Source organism: Tachysurus fulvidraco, chromosome 14, assembly GCF_022655615.1.
Source record: "Tachysurus fulvidraco isolate hzauxx_2018 chromosome 14, HZAU_PFXX_2.0, whole genome shotgun sequence".
Lineage (NCBI taxonomy): Eukaryota > Metazoa > Chordata > Actinopteri > Siluriformes > Bagridae > Tachysurus > Tachysurus fulvidraco.
In genome coordinates, this window is record NC_062531.1 from 21097695 (window position 1) to 21115553 (window position 17859).

At 39.0% G+C, this 17859-nt stretch overlaps 3 protein-coding genes across 3 annotated transcripts in view; all 3 read left to right on the top strand.

Annotated features, from left to right (window-relative positions):
* LOC113656218 (charged multivesicular body protein 4b-like) overlaps positions 1 to 3779 on the top strand; it is a 5041-nt gene extending 1262 nt beyond the window's left edge. The window contains exons 2-5 of the mRNA XM_027167345.2: positions 16 to 193; positions 331 to 442; positions 947 to 1073; positions 2677 to 3779. Of these exons, the coding sequence (XP_027023146.2) occupies positions 16 to 193; positions 331 to 442; positions 947 to 1073; positions 2677 to 2738 (479 nt within the window). The 3' untranslated portion in view covers positions 2739 to 3779. The remainder of the gene's footprint in view (positions 1 to 15; positions 194 to 330; positions 443 to 946; positions 1074 to 2676) is intronic.
* A 2347-nt stretch (positions 3780 to 6126) lies between these two features.
* eif2s2 (eukaryotic translation initiation factor 2, subunit 2 beta) lies at positions 6127 to 12626 on the top strand. Its single transcript, XM_027167447.2, has 9 exons — positions 6127 to 6371; positions 7126 to 7303; positions 7525 to 7625; positions 7865 to 7997; positions 8424 to 8524; positions 9581 to 9729; positions 9829 to 9885; positions 9999 to 10084; positions 11548 to 12626. Exons 1-9 carry the CDS (start codon positions 6357 to 6359, stop codon positions 11721 to 11723), a joined length of 996 nt encoding a protein of 331 aa, XP_027023248.2. The 5' UTR covers positions 6127 to 6356; the 3' UTR covers positions 11724 to 12626.
* Positions 12627 to 13853: 1227 nt separating this feature from the next.
* LOC113656062 (cytochrome c1, heme protein, mitochondrial-like) lies at positions 13854 to 17752 on the top strand. The gene is made up of 7 exons (XM_027167041.2): positions 13854 to 14010; positions 14931 to 15121; positions 15203 to 15329; positions 15464 to 15621; positions 16243 to 16403; positions 16790 to 16890; positions 17396 to 17752. The coding sequence occupies exons 1-7, from the start codon at positions 13885 to 13887 to the stop codon at positions 17498 to 17500; spliced, it is 969 nt and encodes a 322-aa protein (XP_027022842.1). The 5' UTR covers positions 13854 to 13884; the 3' UTR covers positions 17501 to 17752.
* Positions 17753 to 17859: the final 107 nt, after the last annotated feature.

Sequence of the window (17859 nt, forward strand, 5' to 3'; positions counted from 1 at the left end):
ATCTGCTTTCTCAAGCTGCACTCCAGGCCCTGAAGAGGAAGAAGCGTTATGAAAAGCAGCTGGCTCAGATCGACGGCACTCTGTCCACCATCGAGTACCAACGAGAAGCTTTGGAAAACGCCAACACTAACACAGAAGTACTCAAGAACATGGGCTTAGCCGCCAAGGCCATGAAGAACGCTCACCAGAACATGTACGGTTTTGTGTTCGTCTGTGATCCTTTTAATAACAGCTGTGCATGAACTATTCTGCTATAAGCCACATTTTAATAAAGTAATTGTGATGGTGTTCTTTGACCTTTATTAATTTAATCCCTCTTGTGTTTATTAGGGATATTGACAAAGTGGATGAGCTCATGCAGGATATCACAGAACAGCAGGAGCTGGCACAGGAGATCTCGGATGCTATTTCAAAACCAAGTGGCTTTGAAGAGTTCGACGAGGTACCTGGATTCCTTTGGACATACAAACTAGGCTTTGGATTTTAGTCATTGTGTGTGTCGTATGTCAAACTATGTGAACTCTCACGTGAACTGGTTGCACAATAATGCTTGGAAATTCCAAGCTGCTTTCCAGTTGACTGCAACCTTCTAAAATAAGAGCCTTTCCTATAGTTGTAATGACGGTAAAAAAGAATGCAGAAGAAGAAAGAACCCCTAAAAGAAATGTTGTGGTAAAAATATACAGTGAAAGATAAAGCATAAACATGTAGTATAAGGTGTAGTATAACATGTAATATAACTGGATAAATGCCGTCATGGACAAATAATCTACATATTGGAATTTTTGGATTTCTAAGCATGAGCAAATCTGTCAGTTTAGCTTAGTTAACAGTCTGTACTAGGAAGTTTGTTAATTAGTAAAATAAATAAATGATGATAAGCTACAGTCAGCACTTAATAGTTCAAACTCATTGAATTATTTATTTCATGGTTTTTCTCTACTAGGATGAATTGCTCGCTGAACTGGAGGAGTTGGAACAGGAGGAACTGGACAATACATTGCTGGAAATTGGTGGCACTCAGAACGTCTCACTGCCCAGCGTGCCTGCGACCTCATTACCTTCCCAACCAGGTAACACAGACAGCGCAGTAACAACATACTCAGAACCATCTGCTTGTGCATGTGTACATAAACTCATAAAACTCAATGGATTAATACCTGTACATCTGCATGTAGGCGTAGTTATCCAATCAGCCAATCACATTGCAGCATGGCAGTGTTTAAATTCATGCACATACAGATCAGATCAAACATCCCTCAAAGAAAAGCAACAAAAATACAGTAGAACAAAACAAAAAGAAGAAAGAAAAGAAACAATGAAATATATAAAGTGAAAGATCAACAGAGCAAAGTCTGAAAGAGAAAACCAAGCTCAAAGTCAAGAAAACAGACACGAGTCAAATACCAGAACAGAACTTTAATCACAAGTACAACAAATTCACTGACAACACACATACACCACTTCTACCATCCTCCTCCTTTTTATTTAAATGGGATTTAAACATTGGTTTGTTTCCAAACAGCGTTTACTCGTGTTTATCCCCTTGGCTGATTTGGATGCTTGATCCGCCTATGGAAAGGTTTCAGCCAATAGAATCGGATCGAAAGCACAAAATTAGCGGCATTCACAGCATAATCCGATAGTAAGATATAAAATTAGTGTGTCTGGGGTGATGTCCAATCGCCTTCTTTGTTTTGAAAGCCTCTCCCGGACAAGGAAAGGAGCATGGGCAATGAACAATAGTTTTTTGTGACACATACATGGGATGACAAGAAATGAGTGGTAAGAAAGGTATGAGCAAATTTAGTGTTGTGACCTGTATGAAAGTCTAGTGGTTTTTTGCTTCTAGCTCTGTGAGTTGTGGTCACAAAGAGCTGATCATTATACTGTTGGAATCTGTAGAATCTTAGCTTTCCGTTTAAACCAAGGTTTTGTTTGTATCCTATAATGGCCGATGTCTTGGGTCAGTTTTGTTACATATGCAATATTTACGGATTTTTCATTACAGTCTGTTCATTTAGCTGCTGTATGTATAGATACATTCAGCTGTAGATACATTGTTTTTGAACATAATTTACATTTTTAGCTCATGGAAGAGATTAAATAGGGTCATCAATAAAGATGGCAACACGCTGTATCAAGGCAGGCCGGAAACTCTGGCTGGGAATCGGGCCTGCACACAAAACATTTAAGTATTTCACTAAGAGTGAATTTTTTTTTTACAGAGCAGTCTTTAGAGTTTACAGAGAAAAGTGCAAAAAATGAAATGAGAAGTCAGAGGTGACTGGCCAGAATGCCCAATAACCACTATTTCCAACTGTGTTGGGTAGAATAGCATCTCAGGAAACACATGGAACCTTAGTGTAAGTAGGAATGGCCACAAAAGCAGAGGACCACATAGGGATCATCTGACCTCACACTTTGTAGCAGTCAGAAAAGCTGATTGTAGGCTTTGAAACTAGACTTAGTTATTGAAAATAGAAATCTAAGTATGTACTTTATTAAAATACCATCATTATTATATAAAATCACTACAAACCCTAGTAAATATTTCAAAGGGAATTTCCAGCCCCAGGGATTAATAAACAATTAAAAACTGAGTGAAATATCTGAGTCACTGAGTGAAGTACCCATTACAGATCTCTTCTAACCCCACTGTTCTTCTGTCTACAGCCAAGAGCAGAAAGGAAGAGGATGACGATGATATGGAAGAACTGAAGGCTTGGGCAATGTGAACAAGACCAAACATCCGGATTGTCTAATCACTCACTGTGGTGGACTGATTTCCAGAGTCGACTTGAACACCTTCAGAGAGTTAACATTGCAGAACCAATTGTCTAGGAAATTGTAGCTCCGATTAATGGCTTAGGTACGGAAACAAAAAAACTGTCCATGGGGAATTTAAAGAGGCTATGAAAGCAAAACAATCAGACAATTTATTAATTTTTTTTTTTTTGTGAAATGATTCGGCTAATGTTTGCTCACGGATATTTTGATGTTCCTCTCCTATTGTTGCTCATTTTCCCTCTTGAAATTCTAATGTAATCATACCGAACCCACTTAAAGACATCTACCTCTATCTGTTTATTAAACACCTACAACAAGTGGGATTCTTGCCATCCACAATGTCTGTCTGGGAAAGTATCCTGATCACACCAATCCACTCTTAACTTGTGTTTTCACAGTGATGACGATGCTTGTGTATATACAAGTGTCACATTTCTTTTGCATGCATTTTGAAACCTCTCCACCGACTCATTATACAGGAATAGATTTGGGTCTGATGATATTCTAAGCTTGATCTGAGTGCTGTTGTTTTAGGACTATTATTTAAACATCCAGGGCTGTTTTTGATCTATATATATATATATATATATATATATTTTTTTTTTTTTGTTATAACTCATTCATCATAGATTCTTACATCAGAAAAATATAATGTAGAAATCCATGCATAAAAATTTGTTACAGCCCACATTTTCTTCATCAACGTCTCAACAAAGTATTGTAGCTTACCTGCAAACTATCCTGCTGAAATCTAAAAGCATGTCCGTCTGATGTATCACTGTTCGTTGGGGTGAAAGGGTTATAAAGTTGGAAGCAAACTCTAAAGCTACTTTTTTTTTTGGAAAAGATCCCTAGGAATACACCGACTTACTATATATTTTGTAAAGAACCTTCGATATAACAGCAAGGTGTGTCATGTGTACATTTGTATGTTTGAGATTATCCAGATAAGACCTTTATTTGAAAGATCATTAAACTGTTCGATTCTTTGTGCTGGTGTTTTTGTCTGTGTTATGGTTGGTGGGATGTCCTGCATCAAGCAGGCCTGCAATTCATTTTGCACTTTAAGCATATAAAAATGTATGTGCGCTGCTATGTGCCTTAATAGTTGGCATTCTTATGCAACATGCAAAAGTGACATGACATGTCTTAACATGAATATTCTAATGTGTGTAATACCAAACACCAAAGGTGCAAGAAGCATGTTACATTAAATACATTTTTAGATACTGCAATTGTGTGTAATCTGTTTTAGAGTCCTTTAGTTTGAATATATGTAAGTGTGCTTCAGGTTACATGCTTACTTCTTCAAATTGGTCAGCTGAATTCATGGTTTTCTGCAATAAAGTGAATCACTAAGTGTCATGGCCTCCTTGAATGAATAGACTTATTACATGGTAAAACAAAGGTAGTCAAACACAAGTGACATGTCAGTGATTTAGTATTTTACACAGTCCCTATATCATGGAATAAAGTTATAAAGAATGTAGTCAATATAGGAACGTATCTTTCTAATGTCCTATAATAGCTCAAATAAAAACTTTACAGTGATTACAGGCTTGTGGGTTGAAGGTAATAGCAAGCCCACCCACATTGTGTCAAATTTTCTGGCTTATCTGAAAGACTCCACTGGACCCATACGGACCCCCTGCAGTGTGTTTATCGAGCAAACAGGTCAGTGGATGATGCAGTAAACTTGGGACTGCGTTACATCCTGCAACACCTGGGTAAATCAGGGACTTATGTAAGGATCCTGTTTGTAGACTTCAGTTTGGCCTTTAACACCATCATTCTAACACTCCTCCAGACCAAACTAATCCAGCTCTCTGTTCCTAAGTCTATTTGTCAGTGTATCATCAGCATTCTGACAGATAGGCAGCAGAAATTCATGTCAAACAGCCGCTCAACCAACACTGCCACCCCTTGAGATTGCGTTCTCTCTCCATGCTCTTCTCCCTGTACACCAATGAATCTAATGGCCCCTCTGTCAAGCTCCTGAAGTTTGCAGACGACGCTACAGTCATCGGCATCATCAAGGACGGAGACGAGTCTGCCTACAGACAGGAGGTTAAAGAGCTGTCTGTCTGGTGCAGTCACAACAACTTGGAGCTCAGTAAGCTCAAAACTGTGGCGATGATAGTGGACTTCAGGACACCCCACTCCACCCACACTCACCATCATGAACAGCACTATGGCTGCAGTGAAGGCATTGGTGTTCCTGTGCTTGACCATATCCCAGGATCTGAAGTGGGACACTCACGTTGACACTATTGTAAAAAAGACCCAACAAAAGATGTACTTCCTTAACCAATTGAGGAAGTTTAACCTGCCACAGGAGCTGCTGAAACCGGCATCATCGAGTTGCAAGTGTGAGTTGCAAGTGTGAGTTGCAAGTGTGAGAAAAATGTGCAATTAAGTAAACAGTATAGACAATATGTATGTACATACATACGTACATACATATTGTCTATACTGTTTACTTCAATTGCACATTTCACAATTGCACATTCGTACATACAAATTGTATATATTGTATACTTCAATTGCACATTTTTCTCACATTTGCAAATTTGTACATACAAATTGCCTATATTTGTATATTTATTTTTGTATATGTATATTTCAACTGCACATTTTCACCGGTAAATGTGTACATACAATTTCGTCTATACTGTATATGTCATTCTGTTACACTGTGGAGCTTCTGTCACTAAAACAATTTCCTCACATGCCTGGCAATAAAGCTGATTCTTATTCTGATTCTGTTCTGTGCACGTCAATAACTGTCTGGTTTGGCTCAGCTACAAAATCAGACACCAGAAGACTACAGAGAACGGTTGGACCGCCGAAAGGATTATCAGTGTTCCCCTGCCCACCCTTCAATGACTGTATATATCCAGAGTGAGGAAAACTGCCCAGAAAGTCACTCAGTATCCCTCACATCCAAGTCATCCGCTTTGTGAACTTTTACTATCCGGCCGGTGCTACAGATCCCCAAATACCAGCAAAACCAGGCACAAGAACAGTTTCTTCCCCCAGTCAATCTACTTCATGATCAGTTAAATGTCCCCCCATTCCACAATAACAATGTGTAGTATATATATATATATATATATATATATATATAGTGCCTTGCTCAACCTTAGGGTTAGGAGTTAACCTCTATTAGGCCACGACTTTTGTCTGTTTATATTTAAATATCTGTATTTGTTTTTATTTGTATGTGTGTTGTTGTCAGTGTGCTGGAAGTGTTTGCCACTAAAATAAATTCCTTGTACGCGGAAACGTACTTGGCAACAAGAACTACTTCTGATTCTCATTCTGATCAGCCTGCAAGGGCGGTGCCGGAATTTGTCGGAATACAGGTCGAATTGTATCATGAGCCACAACCACGTTTTGCGTCGCTGCAGATTGTCGCGCTCTGAGCGTCATCATCACCCGTCGGAAACACGCATGCGCACTTAGGCTTCATTTGCTGATGCAAGACACTTATGGTGAAGAGCTGCTGTGCTATTTAGCTATTTATTGTCACTAAGGCGCTTTTGAACACAACAGCTACAGCGACCATGTCAGAAGACGAGGTAAGTTAAAAACGAGTCGATTTATCGTTCTGTAGCATTGGTTTACAGAGAAATGAACGAAATAATGTATTAGACCATGACTTTGGGCCTTTCCAGCTAGCTAGGTAGCTTAGCCAGCTAGCACGATCGCTAAGTCTGCTAACGTACAGTGAGTTGCATTTATTAGCTCCAAGCTAGCAAATAGGGCTCGATTTTTATTGTTTACTCGAATCCCTGTCTTTAAACAATCAGCTGATTAGAATGTGTCATTTGCTGACAATATACTTGGACCTGTTTATTTTTTGTTATTTTTCAAATAGCACGTGTTTGATCCCTTAGTGCCACAGAAGCAAATTTTCAATGAGTAGCAAGCAACCTCGTTGTCTTGAAAGGAAAATGGAAGCCCCATCCCTGCACACACACACACACACACACACACACACACACACACACACACACACACTCTACAAAAAACAAACACATGCAGTATGTAGATCATCAGATTAGAACTAACACCAACAGCTCTGAAATCAGCATTCTATCAATAAATCCAGAATTGGACGCACAACCTTTCTTGTTTATTTTGTATAGTGATATTTATGTCTATACTTTTGAGAGTCCCAATCTGCTGGAACCAAATTCCCTGTGTGTGTGTCAACACACTTGGCCAATAAATCTGATTCTGATGTAAGCTTATAACCACAGTCATCCTTTCGATGTTGAAATTTGAATGAATGATTGATATATATATAATGTATGTATATTTGTTTTGCAGATTTTATTTGATCCCTCCACGACCAAGAAAAAGAAGAAGAAGAAGAAGCCCTTTATGCTCGATGAAGAAGGTGATGGAGTCAGCGAGGAGACGCAGCAGGCAGAGCCTCGGGAAGTCGAACCCGAGGCAGGAGAGGAGCGTGAGGTGGAGCCGGAGGAAGAGGAAGGAAGGAAAAAAGGTGCCAAAACTATTTGCTATACACTAAGTCATGTAGAACAGCCAAATCTGTCCTTTGTGTTTGTACTAGAAATACAGCAAAAACATGTTTTAAGCAGGAAAATGTTCCGAACTAAGTACCGGGTCACACGAGACATGTAATTGTAAATATTTGAATACGAATATATTTTATATATAAGCTTGGCTGCCAATCACAATCTGGATTGTGCGGTAATTCCACAGAGATCACAGATGATTTGGACGATTTAAATTTCTTCAATCAGAAGAAAAAGAAAAAGAAGCCCAAGAAAGTGTTTGACAACGACATTGAAGAAGGCATGAAGGTATGTAACCATCTTGTGTCTACGGTCAAGCCTTTTCCCCTGCAAGTAATCCCACATTCCTTTGATCTAAAATTGCACAAGATAAAGTCGTACTGCAATTTCCTCTACGGTAATGAATCCTGTTGATTCAAGCCTAAAAGAGAGAAATATCCAGATAGTCCACACTTTAGCTGCAGGTGCAGTAAACTGTTTAAGATAAATGTCCTAAAGAAATAAGTTTTATTGCTTTGGTTCACCAGGAGCTGAAGATTGAAGGTGAGCAGCCTGAAGCAATGGAAGATGATGACTTAGACCTGATGTTGCGAGCAAAGAAGAAGAAGCCTAAGAAGGTGGAATTTGTCGATGAATGTGATGCGGCTGAGAAGGATGACGGTGAGCAAACAGTTTTTTTTTATACTTAATTAGGATTTTCTTGAAAGCAAGTCTTTTAAATCAAATGACATTATTTTGTGAGGGTTTCAGTATAAAAGACTCTCTGTTAAATTCACACACAGTTGTACAGAACGCAAAATAATTGTTGCCTATAAAAATGTTAATAAAATAAAATGTTGCCACACATGTGAAATGGTTTCCAAAGTTATTCTTACTTTATGAAGTCATCAATGTTCCATACTGAATACACCTTCCCTTCCATCTCTGCCAGTATAAGTAAGACCTACAAACTTCATGTGTTTATCTGCAACAAAAGGATCATGTCTCGTTGGCTGGCATGACTTTGTTAAATCGTGTTATGAATGATTTCTCATATGAAACACCCTTTTTTTTTGTGACTCAATGTGTTTTTTTTTTTTTTTGCAGCCCTCGAGGATGATGAGAGTAAAAATGCTGATGGCATCATGTTCAGCTCTCAGACTGGTCCAGCTTGGGCAGGCTCAGAGAGAGACTACACATATGATGAGGTACGCACACATTCCTAGCTCATGTGGTGTAATGCCAGATGAGTGAAGTGACATACAGTATGGTGAACCATACTCAGAATTCGTTCTCTGCATTTGACCCATCCAAAGTGCACACACAGCAGTGAACACACACATGTTTCCAGATAAGTTATGTAATTACTTGGATTGATTGCTATATGTGAACAGGTGTTCAAACAGATTGACGCATAGTTTTTCTTCTTCATATCATGTAGTGAAATGCTCCTCTTTTATTTGCCAGTTCTTCTTTAGAATGGAAATGGTGCATGCTAAGTGCTCATTTTAAAGCAGTTCTGGTTCCTTTGTTTCATCACAATCACTTGATTTAACGTATTAAAGTATGTGGGAGCTATACCACTTTTAGGTGGGTATGTCATCTAGGCAAAAATCATGAAAATAGGGGGCGACCACAAGTGGTTAAATGCACATTTCGTAAAAAAAAAATCTGTCTTTTTGAATTACTTTTCCCCCTTTTATCTTGATCTTAACATTGTGTGATTCTGTGCATACCTATACTCTGTATTTACTTGAAAAAAAAATGGATAAAATTTGGCAGAGGGATGTGTTGGGCTGAAAACTTGCAAAACTTTTCCTTTATTGGTCAGAAGTACAGCAGTGACCAAAAATACCCTACACAGAGAGACCTGCGAGCTGATGCTAGATAAAGGATTCCATGATGATAGAATGAACTGTAAAGAGATTTCTAGCATGATTTGTTTGTAGGTCAAGCTATCTCGAACAAATGCTGCATGATCAATGCTACAGACCAGGCTTTTCACTTTCTGCAGCTGAGTCGATTCAGGGTCAACTCACTTTCTCATTTCAATTACACTGCACTGGAATTCTGAACTGAACCCCTTTCTTTAAGATGCTTTCATTTGCACTAATCCACACCTGGGTGTCATTAATGTGTGTTCAACTGCATTCATGAATTGCATTGAGGGTTAAACGCACCAGGGTTCAAACCTAACATACAGTTTTATAGATACCCCCCCCCCCCCCATCTTTGTCATCTGAGAAATATCTCTGTGTCAACAGCTGCTAAGTCGTGTCTTTAACATCATGAGGGAGAAGAATCCTGACATGGTGGCAGGCGAGAAGAGGAAATTTGTCATGAAACCTCCTCAAGTGGTGCGAGTGGGAACAAAGAAAACATCCTTCGTCAACTTCACCGACATCTGCAAACTGTGAGCATGCATCACTTCTCACCTTTGTGGAGTCCTTTTCCGTGTGTCAATTCTACAAAGAATATGAGAGTCTAATATCTTGTTTGTGTCTCTTTGCAGGTTGCATCGACAGCCAAAACATCTTTTGGCTTTCTTACTATCTGAGTTGGGAACGAGGTAAACACGGATATTACACGACATTTTAGGCCGCACGCTTTTTGTTCCACTGTGATTGTGTGTTTGTTTTTTTTTAATTATTTTTTTTTGTAATGTATGTAATGTTTTCGCAGTGGGTCCATAGATGGTAATAACCAGCTTGTCATCAAAGGGCGATTTCAGCAAAAACAGATCGAGAACGTCTTGAGAAGATACATCAGTGAGTAAAATAATAATCTTCACATAACACATGAGTTTGTAGGTTGTTCTGAAAAGTGTGAATGCATTTAAATTGTGTAGGGTTTTTGTACAAAGCATCATACATAAGTCTAGATCATTTCATTGCCCGACTGCCAAAGCTGTGTTAAAAAAGAACATCCATGATGTATAGACAATTTTCTGTTCTGATGCGGTATAAACACACACAGTAACTATAGCAACCCGGTTGCCACGGACGACTGCCCTGCACCGGATTGTACTGGCTAGCAAACCAGCCTAGGTAGATGATATTTGATGAACTGGCTTTTAGGAGGCAGAAAATGAAAGGAACGTGAGTGTTGCTGCATACAGGATGATCAACAAGCTTCTGTCACTCTTTTCATTTTCCCCCTTGTAGAGCGAAGTCTGCATTATTGTGTGTCCCCACTCATCAGCCTCCTTGGCAAACGTACCTAGGCTGTGTTTTCCAGTCAGGAGAAACCAAGCTTCAATTTACTTGAATGTGGACAAAAATAAAATGGAATCTGCGTACTAAGCAGATGGAATTAAATTCCGACCACAATGGCATCGTAGTACTTTTTTTTAGGTTATTCACATGGCTATTACACATGTCATGTGATCCAAGGCTCCATAGATATTCTTTCAACCTTCTTTATAATTGCTTAAAACTATTGTGTGTCTGCATTGCGTAGACCATATGCATTATATGGTAATAAATAAAAAAATAAGGCATCTTTCACTTGTTGTGGAAGTGATGTTAGCTCTTTGAATGAACTATTCTGGAATAGAGAGCTCTCTCAAATAAATGTACACCATCAGTATATTAGGTAGATTTCTATACTTAAACAATGGCAGACAATGGTAATTAATTTACACAGATAGTAATAACTAAATTTGTGTCCTTGGAAATTATTTTCCATTTCCAAAAAGCGTGGCTTAATTTTTTCAATAGTGTGGCTCATGTGATAATGCCAGCATAGCATAACCAAGCATTCCACACCATTCTGAATCAGATTTATTGGCCAAGTGTGTTGACACACACAAGGAATTTGGTTCCAGCAGTTTGTGACTCTCAAAAGTAGACATACACAATACTATACAAGACAATGCAGACGGTTGGATACAATTTGGACAGAATGAGTATAAAATATGAATATAGAATGAATAAAATATATAAAATATGAATATAGAATATGACTGATCAGTTATATTATGCAATATTATGCTTTTGTACAATATGCAGCAATAGTGTGAAATATACAGATGATTTGATGACTGAGTCCTGATAATGCAGTACTTATGATGAGAAGCAGTGAATATAATTAATTATAATATTTATATAATATATATTAATTATATTCATATTAATTATAGTATAAAATCTGTATTCCTGATAACACTCTGCCTGTGACCTGATTGGTCAAGTGAGAATGTGCTGACAACTTATCTTGTTCTCTTTTACAGAGGAATATGTGACCTGTCACACATGCCGCTCTCCAGAGACCATCCTGCAGAAGGACACTCGCCTGTACTTCCTGCAGTGTGAGACGTGTCACTCGCGCTGCTCTGTGGCCAGCATTAAAACAGGTTTCCAGGCCGTCACAGGCAAGAGAGCGCAACTCCGCGCCAAAGCCAACTAACGAGACAACCTCTACTCTTTTTCATTCTCTCCATTACCAAACCCTGTGCTCCTGAGCCCCATATGGCCACTTCAACTGCTCATCACTAGTTTATTCCGAGTCATGGACTTTTTGAAGTGAACTGGTGGAAAGGTTTAAAGTGGATTTTTTTTTTTTGTTGTTTGTTTTTGTTTTTTTGGGTTGTAATCTAAAAGAAAACATTAAAGTACAATAAGCAAGAGGGCTGGACAGCTTGCACCACTTGTTGTTAATGAGTCACGCCGCCTCTCTGATCACAGCTTTTGATTTCACAAAGTAGTGTGAGAAGCCGGAATAGGGGCCAGAGCATTTCAGACTCACATTTTATTTGCACAGTGGTAGCAGATTTCATTCTACTGTTTTGATTTTGTTGCATGAATATAGTAGGTGAAAATCTGGGCGAGTGGTCTGCGTGCTGTCTTCTGCTTTTTAAAACCGAACCACATGGAATTACAGACCTTTACAGTGACTGATCGAGTTCGCTCTCTCTCTAACGAGACCTGATAATGATGAAAATTTTTGTCCAGCAGGCGTTATATAGATTCCATTTATAGTGTTTTGATTCAGCCTTGAGGGTTTGGAGAGCTCTGCTACCTTTGTGACAAAACTCCACCAGGAGTGTCGGGCTCTGACTGCTGTGCTTAGGATTTTGGTTGTTTACTGTTTATCACACAGTTTAATGAAAGTGACATCCACATATTTGTTTCAATCATATTTACAGAACAGCCCTGCAAAATATTGAGAAATACAGAACTGTATGATTTATGTAGGATGTATAAAAAATAATGGGGCAGGAGAGATTACAGTGCAGTGTTTCTGATGAAAATAAGATGGATGTCATTGTTTAAAACTGAATTTTTTAATAAAAATTTACTCTAACATCAATATCTGTGTGTCTGACTGTGGTTCTCAAGCGGATGCAGTCATGCAAGTCATTGGCAGGATTTTAGACTTTTTGATATTAATGTCTATATACATGTGTGTTTGTGTTTTATATATAAAATGTATGTATTAAAAAATGAATCAGATCAATCGTGCTTGGTCCTGCAAACACTCTTGAATAATCCCACTACTCTTATTTGCATTTGTCCACTATATTTTTGAATAAACTTTGGTTCTGTTTCCTAAAAGGAAACTAAATTAAGTAATATAAACTACAATGGCCATGACCCTGATGAGGACAAAAGTTACTGAAAACAAATGCATAAATTCTGTGCGTCACCTTGTGCTGCAATTCATCACCTATAAACATGGCCTTTTATTGTTCTGTGAGCATCATGTGACTGACCACTCACAGCTGCAAGGCATGTGGTAGCCTAGTGGTTAAGGTGTTGGGCTACCAATAGGAAGGTTGTGAGTTCAATCCCATGTCCACCAAGCTGACAATGTTGGGCTCTTTAGCAAGGCCCTCAACCCTCAGTTGTATATATATATAAAAAAAAAACTAATGTAAGTCGCTGTGGATAAAGGCTTCTGCCAAATGCTGGAAATGTAAACGTAAGTAAAAATTGCCCATTCCGATGAATTATTAGGTCCCATGCTGGGGTGGTAAATTTATCTTGTGTACCATTTAAGAGGTGATCTTTCACCCAGTATGTGGACACTTATTAATACTTGTTGAACACTACATTCTAGAATTTGTGGCTGTAAAGATCAACCCATTCGACCACAAGACCGTTAGTTAAGTCGGGTAAGTTCATCCCAATGGTTTTCACTCAGGTTCAGGTCAATGCTCTGTGATGGCCACTCGATTTCTTCTACATAATCCTTGACAAACACTAAAGTCATAAAATGTCCATAAAACATGCTTTGTGCTTGTTTGAACTGTCATGCTGGAGCAGGGTCAGGTTAAGCCCTGTAGCAAAGATTATTGTAAAAGGTGCAGCATGTATTTGGCACCAGTTTGGGGAAACCCTTCATTTGGCGGAGGTCAAGGGTCATGCTTGAGGGTAACAACCCAGTGACAAGGAAGGGTGTAGTTTACTACCCCAGTTCCAAAGTGCATCTCTAACAGCCATCAGGAGAGATGGACAGTCTCTCAAAGCAGCAATAACACACCAATACTACATCCTCTGCCAAGCCACTAGCACACGGCGTGACATTCCGCCATGAAGCAAACGTGAAAGCATGATGTGTAACGCGCATGCGCACTGCGAGGACGCTTCCTCAGGTCGATGTTGGAGCAGAAATGGCGGCGCTCCGGCTGTTTGTGTGGCGGTCTACCGGCAGAGCTTTACTCCACTCAAAACAACCAGCTCGGTTTTCTCGAGTGAGTCAAGTGATTTAAACAAACAGATAACAATTTGGGGAAAGTATGGAGGCTTAGCTTTACTATTTAGGGTTACTAACGAGCTCAGTCAGACAACACAAGGTCACATTAGTGATATTTTACTCACCTTGTCCTTGTCGCCAAATATAGGTTTATGTTGCTTGTAGGATTTAAATTCGACCACATTTACTGACCTTCTCGCTTCAGTTTGGTTTTTATTTAATGTGTCAATAACGTGTGCAGTATGTCTGAGTCTGTCCTGTTCCATAGGAGACTCTGACATGTTCATGTGTGTGTCGTTTATTAGCTGAAGTGGTTTGTGTTGAGGTTGCTTCACTTTGTGCTCGTGCTGTTTTATTAAAAACCTGGCAACTGTTTTATATTACACTATAATAGAAGACTGATCTGTGCACCTTAATAATAGCAATAACCACCAGATCATTAACATAAATCTAACCTTCCTGAGTCAGGTGTTGAAGACCTACAGAATTTGACCATGTTATATCACACTAACATATAAACCTCCTTTCTGTGAACCTCCAGAATTGCTGGATTGTTTGGCCTGCAAGCTGTCAAGCCTTGACCTTCACTTAACTTATAAGAAAAGTGCATTAAAACTCAGTTTGCGTTAGTATCCTAACGAGACGTTATGAATCGTTTTAAATAAAGGATGGTGTGTTTCTCAAAGGGTAACAGATCCAGGGTCTGTAGTTTAAACCAGAGTTTGGTTTACTGGTTGTGTTGTGTTCCCAGGTTTCCTCCAGGTGTGTGTGTATACGTGCACGGTGCCTTGCGATAAAGCGCCATCCCACCTCATGTACATGGTTCCCATGATAAGATCCACCGGGAATCTGACTGTTATAAAGCAGTTTCTGAAGGTGAATGAATGAATGCTAACTCCATTTCTGTTTGATTTTTAGGCAAATATATCCTTTGCCAGTCTGTCAAATGGGAAGAAAGCAGCGATCTCTACCCTGGGTGTGTTGACTGCAGGAGGAGCCGGACTTGCTCTGATTTTACATCAGTCTGTGAAAGCCTCTGACTTAGAGCTACATGCGCCATCTTATCCATGGAGCCATGGTGGCATGCTTTCTGCTTTAGACCATGCCAGGTGCACTTACACTTTCTCTAACTGCATTATGATGTTATTATGACAGCCATATTTTATTGAAATGCTTCTGTGTCTTCACAGCATACGGCGTGGCTATCAGGTGTACAAGCAGGTGTGTTCAGCCTGCCATAGTATGGAGTACCTTGCCTTCCGAAATCTCGTGGGTGTTTCACACACAGAGGATGAGGCCAAGGCCCTCGCTGAGGAGGTGGGTTTATAAGGGTGTTTCTGAGGTTTATATTTGACTGTAAAAGGGTCATTGTATTTTAACATCTGTTTATTTAGTTTGAGAGACATCACTAAATGCTGTGAACAACTCCCTTTCTTCCTCTCACCTCACAGATCGAGGTAGTAGATGGTCCAGATGAATCAGGAGAGATGTTCACTCGTCCTGGGAAGCTGTCTGATTATTTCCCAAAGCCGTATGCCAGCCCGGAAGCTGCCCGTGCCGCTAACAATGGAGCTCTGCCTCCTGACCTTAGCTACATTGTTAATGCCAGGTAACACTGGAGCTTAATTTACTTAGTGAACGAAGTCATGTCTTTGCATATACAGTCATCACAATGCTGTAATTCAAGTTAAAATTGTGAACAATAACTGGAGTTATCTAGTAGAGAACGAGAATGTGTAGTAGTAGGCCCACATTCCTGACCTCATGACATATATATATATATATATAAAAATATATAAGTGTAAAGATGACTTACTGCCTTAGGCATGTCCTCTGCTCTGTTTTTACACTTCACTTCTGTATTCAAACCTTAGTCACATTCAGCAGACCTTTTGCACTTATCATTTGCAGTGCATTAACGTGAAATGCTGTATGATGCGGCAAGAAAAAAAATTTTAATTCTTAATGCGGGGTAGCCTTCTTATGCACTTAAGAAGCCTAATGTGCTCCCCATGTCTCTCACTCCTATGCCACTGATTGCTTGCTATAAATAGAAGCAACTTGCATCATCAGTGAAGCATGATGTCTTTTTTTGTAAAAAAAAAAAAAAAAAAAGCATGTAAAAAGAAAATAGAGTTCATGGTCACACGCTCAGGCATTTGTTCTGACAATGTGAATTGTGTCTGTTTTTTTTATGTATGAAAGTTAGTAATGTGAATGTGCATTGCAGGCATGGTGGTGAGGACTATATTTTCTCGCTGTTGACTGGTTACTGTGATCCCCCTGCTGGTGTGTCTATGAGGGAGGGACTCTACTACAATCCCTACTTTCCTGGCCAGGCCATCGGCATGGCTCCACCCATCTATAATGAGGTCTTAGAGTATGAGGATGGTGAGTTTTCTACAAGCAAGAATAAAAAACCTACACATGATGCTCAGAGCGAACTTCTAGCCAAAGGAATGGTCCAAGTTTGGGTCACTGCCAAGCTTAATCTAGGGAGTAAAGACAAAGTAAATCCTCATTACCATTAATCTAAGGGGGAAATCATCTGTTTAAATTCTATACTGTTTCTTCTAATAATGCAACAGCTAAAGCAATGCTGTGTGATTTATACTTCAATCTTAACCTTGCTCTGTGTATATCTGCTGTTATTGTTGAGCAAATTAGTGTGGTAGATGTATGGCAGATGAATGGAGGTCTAAAAAGTGTAGATGATGTCATTTTTTATGTATGACAGGAGAATTTCTCTAACTGAAAGGGCTTTTGTCCTGTTACAGGCACACCAGCCACAATGAGCCAGGTGGCTAAAGATGTGTGTACTTTCTTGCGCTGGGCAGCTGAACCAGAACATGACCAGCGGAAAAAAATGGGCCTTAAGGTAATGCGTGATGCCTTGACCCCCTTTAATGTACACTTTAAAGTAGGGAATTAACACTGCTTAAAAACTAATTTCCATACTTGATCGTTTCCTCTGAAGTATTTGTAATGTACAGGCAACTCCACAATTACTTAATGTTGTTAATATTACTATCAATAACCATTCATATTAGTTTTAATAGATTATGTATATATATATATTGAAAGATCCTCTATGAAAATTCAGCAGGGCAACAATTATTTCATAAATAAAAAAAAAAGCTATTGTGTTTTCTTTTGAGGAAAAATACTATTTAACATTTCTTTTTTATTAAAGGAATGGTTTCTTTAGTTGTTTCAGTTGAAGACTTCATATTGAATTTATTATAATTTTTGCCCTCTCTTGAAAGGGACCAATAATTTTGAAGAGTACTGTTTCACTGCTGAAGTTCAGAGTAACATTTTTTTATTTTATCTAAACTGTGTAGAATTGGGTTTCCTTCTAACCATATTTCTATCTATTTCAGTTGCTTATGGGCGCAGCAATCATTCTGCCACTGGTGTATTATCTGAAGAGGCACCGGTGGTCCGTACTTAAGAGCAGGAAGATTGCCTACAGGCCACCAAAATAAACATGAACCTGGATCAAGTCAATCAAGAATTTGCATCCACTCGGTCATCCGCTTTGTATAAAGGGACATTCCACTTTTTACAAAGGGAACGATTTCGAACATTTTAAACTCGGAGGCTAAAGGCTATCTATCAACAGTCGAATTATGGTTCAGCATGAGCTGATAGACCAGGCTAGCCAGATATGATATACACATGTCTGTGTTAATATGTATTATCTAGGTGTGAATCCAATAAACTGTATTTTACAAGTGTTCAAGTGTGTACACTTTGTTTTGAATTTTAGAACAATGGGTAGATCAATTCTTCCTGTCCCTTTGATACAATAAAATATAAGGTCTCTTGTTCATGCACTCAAAAA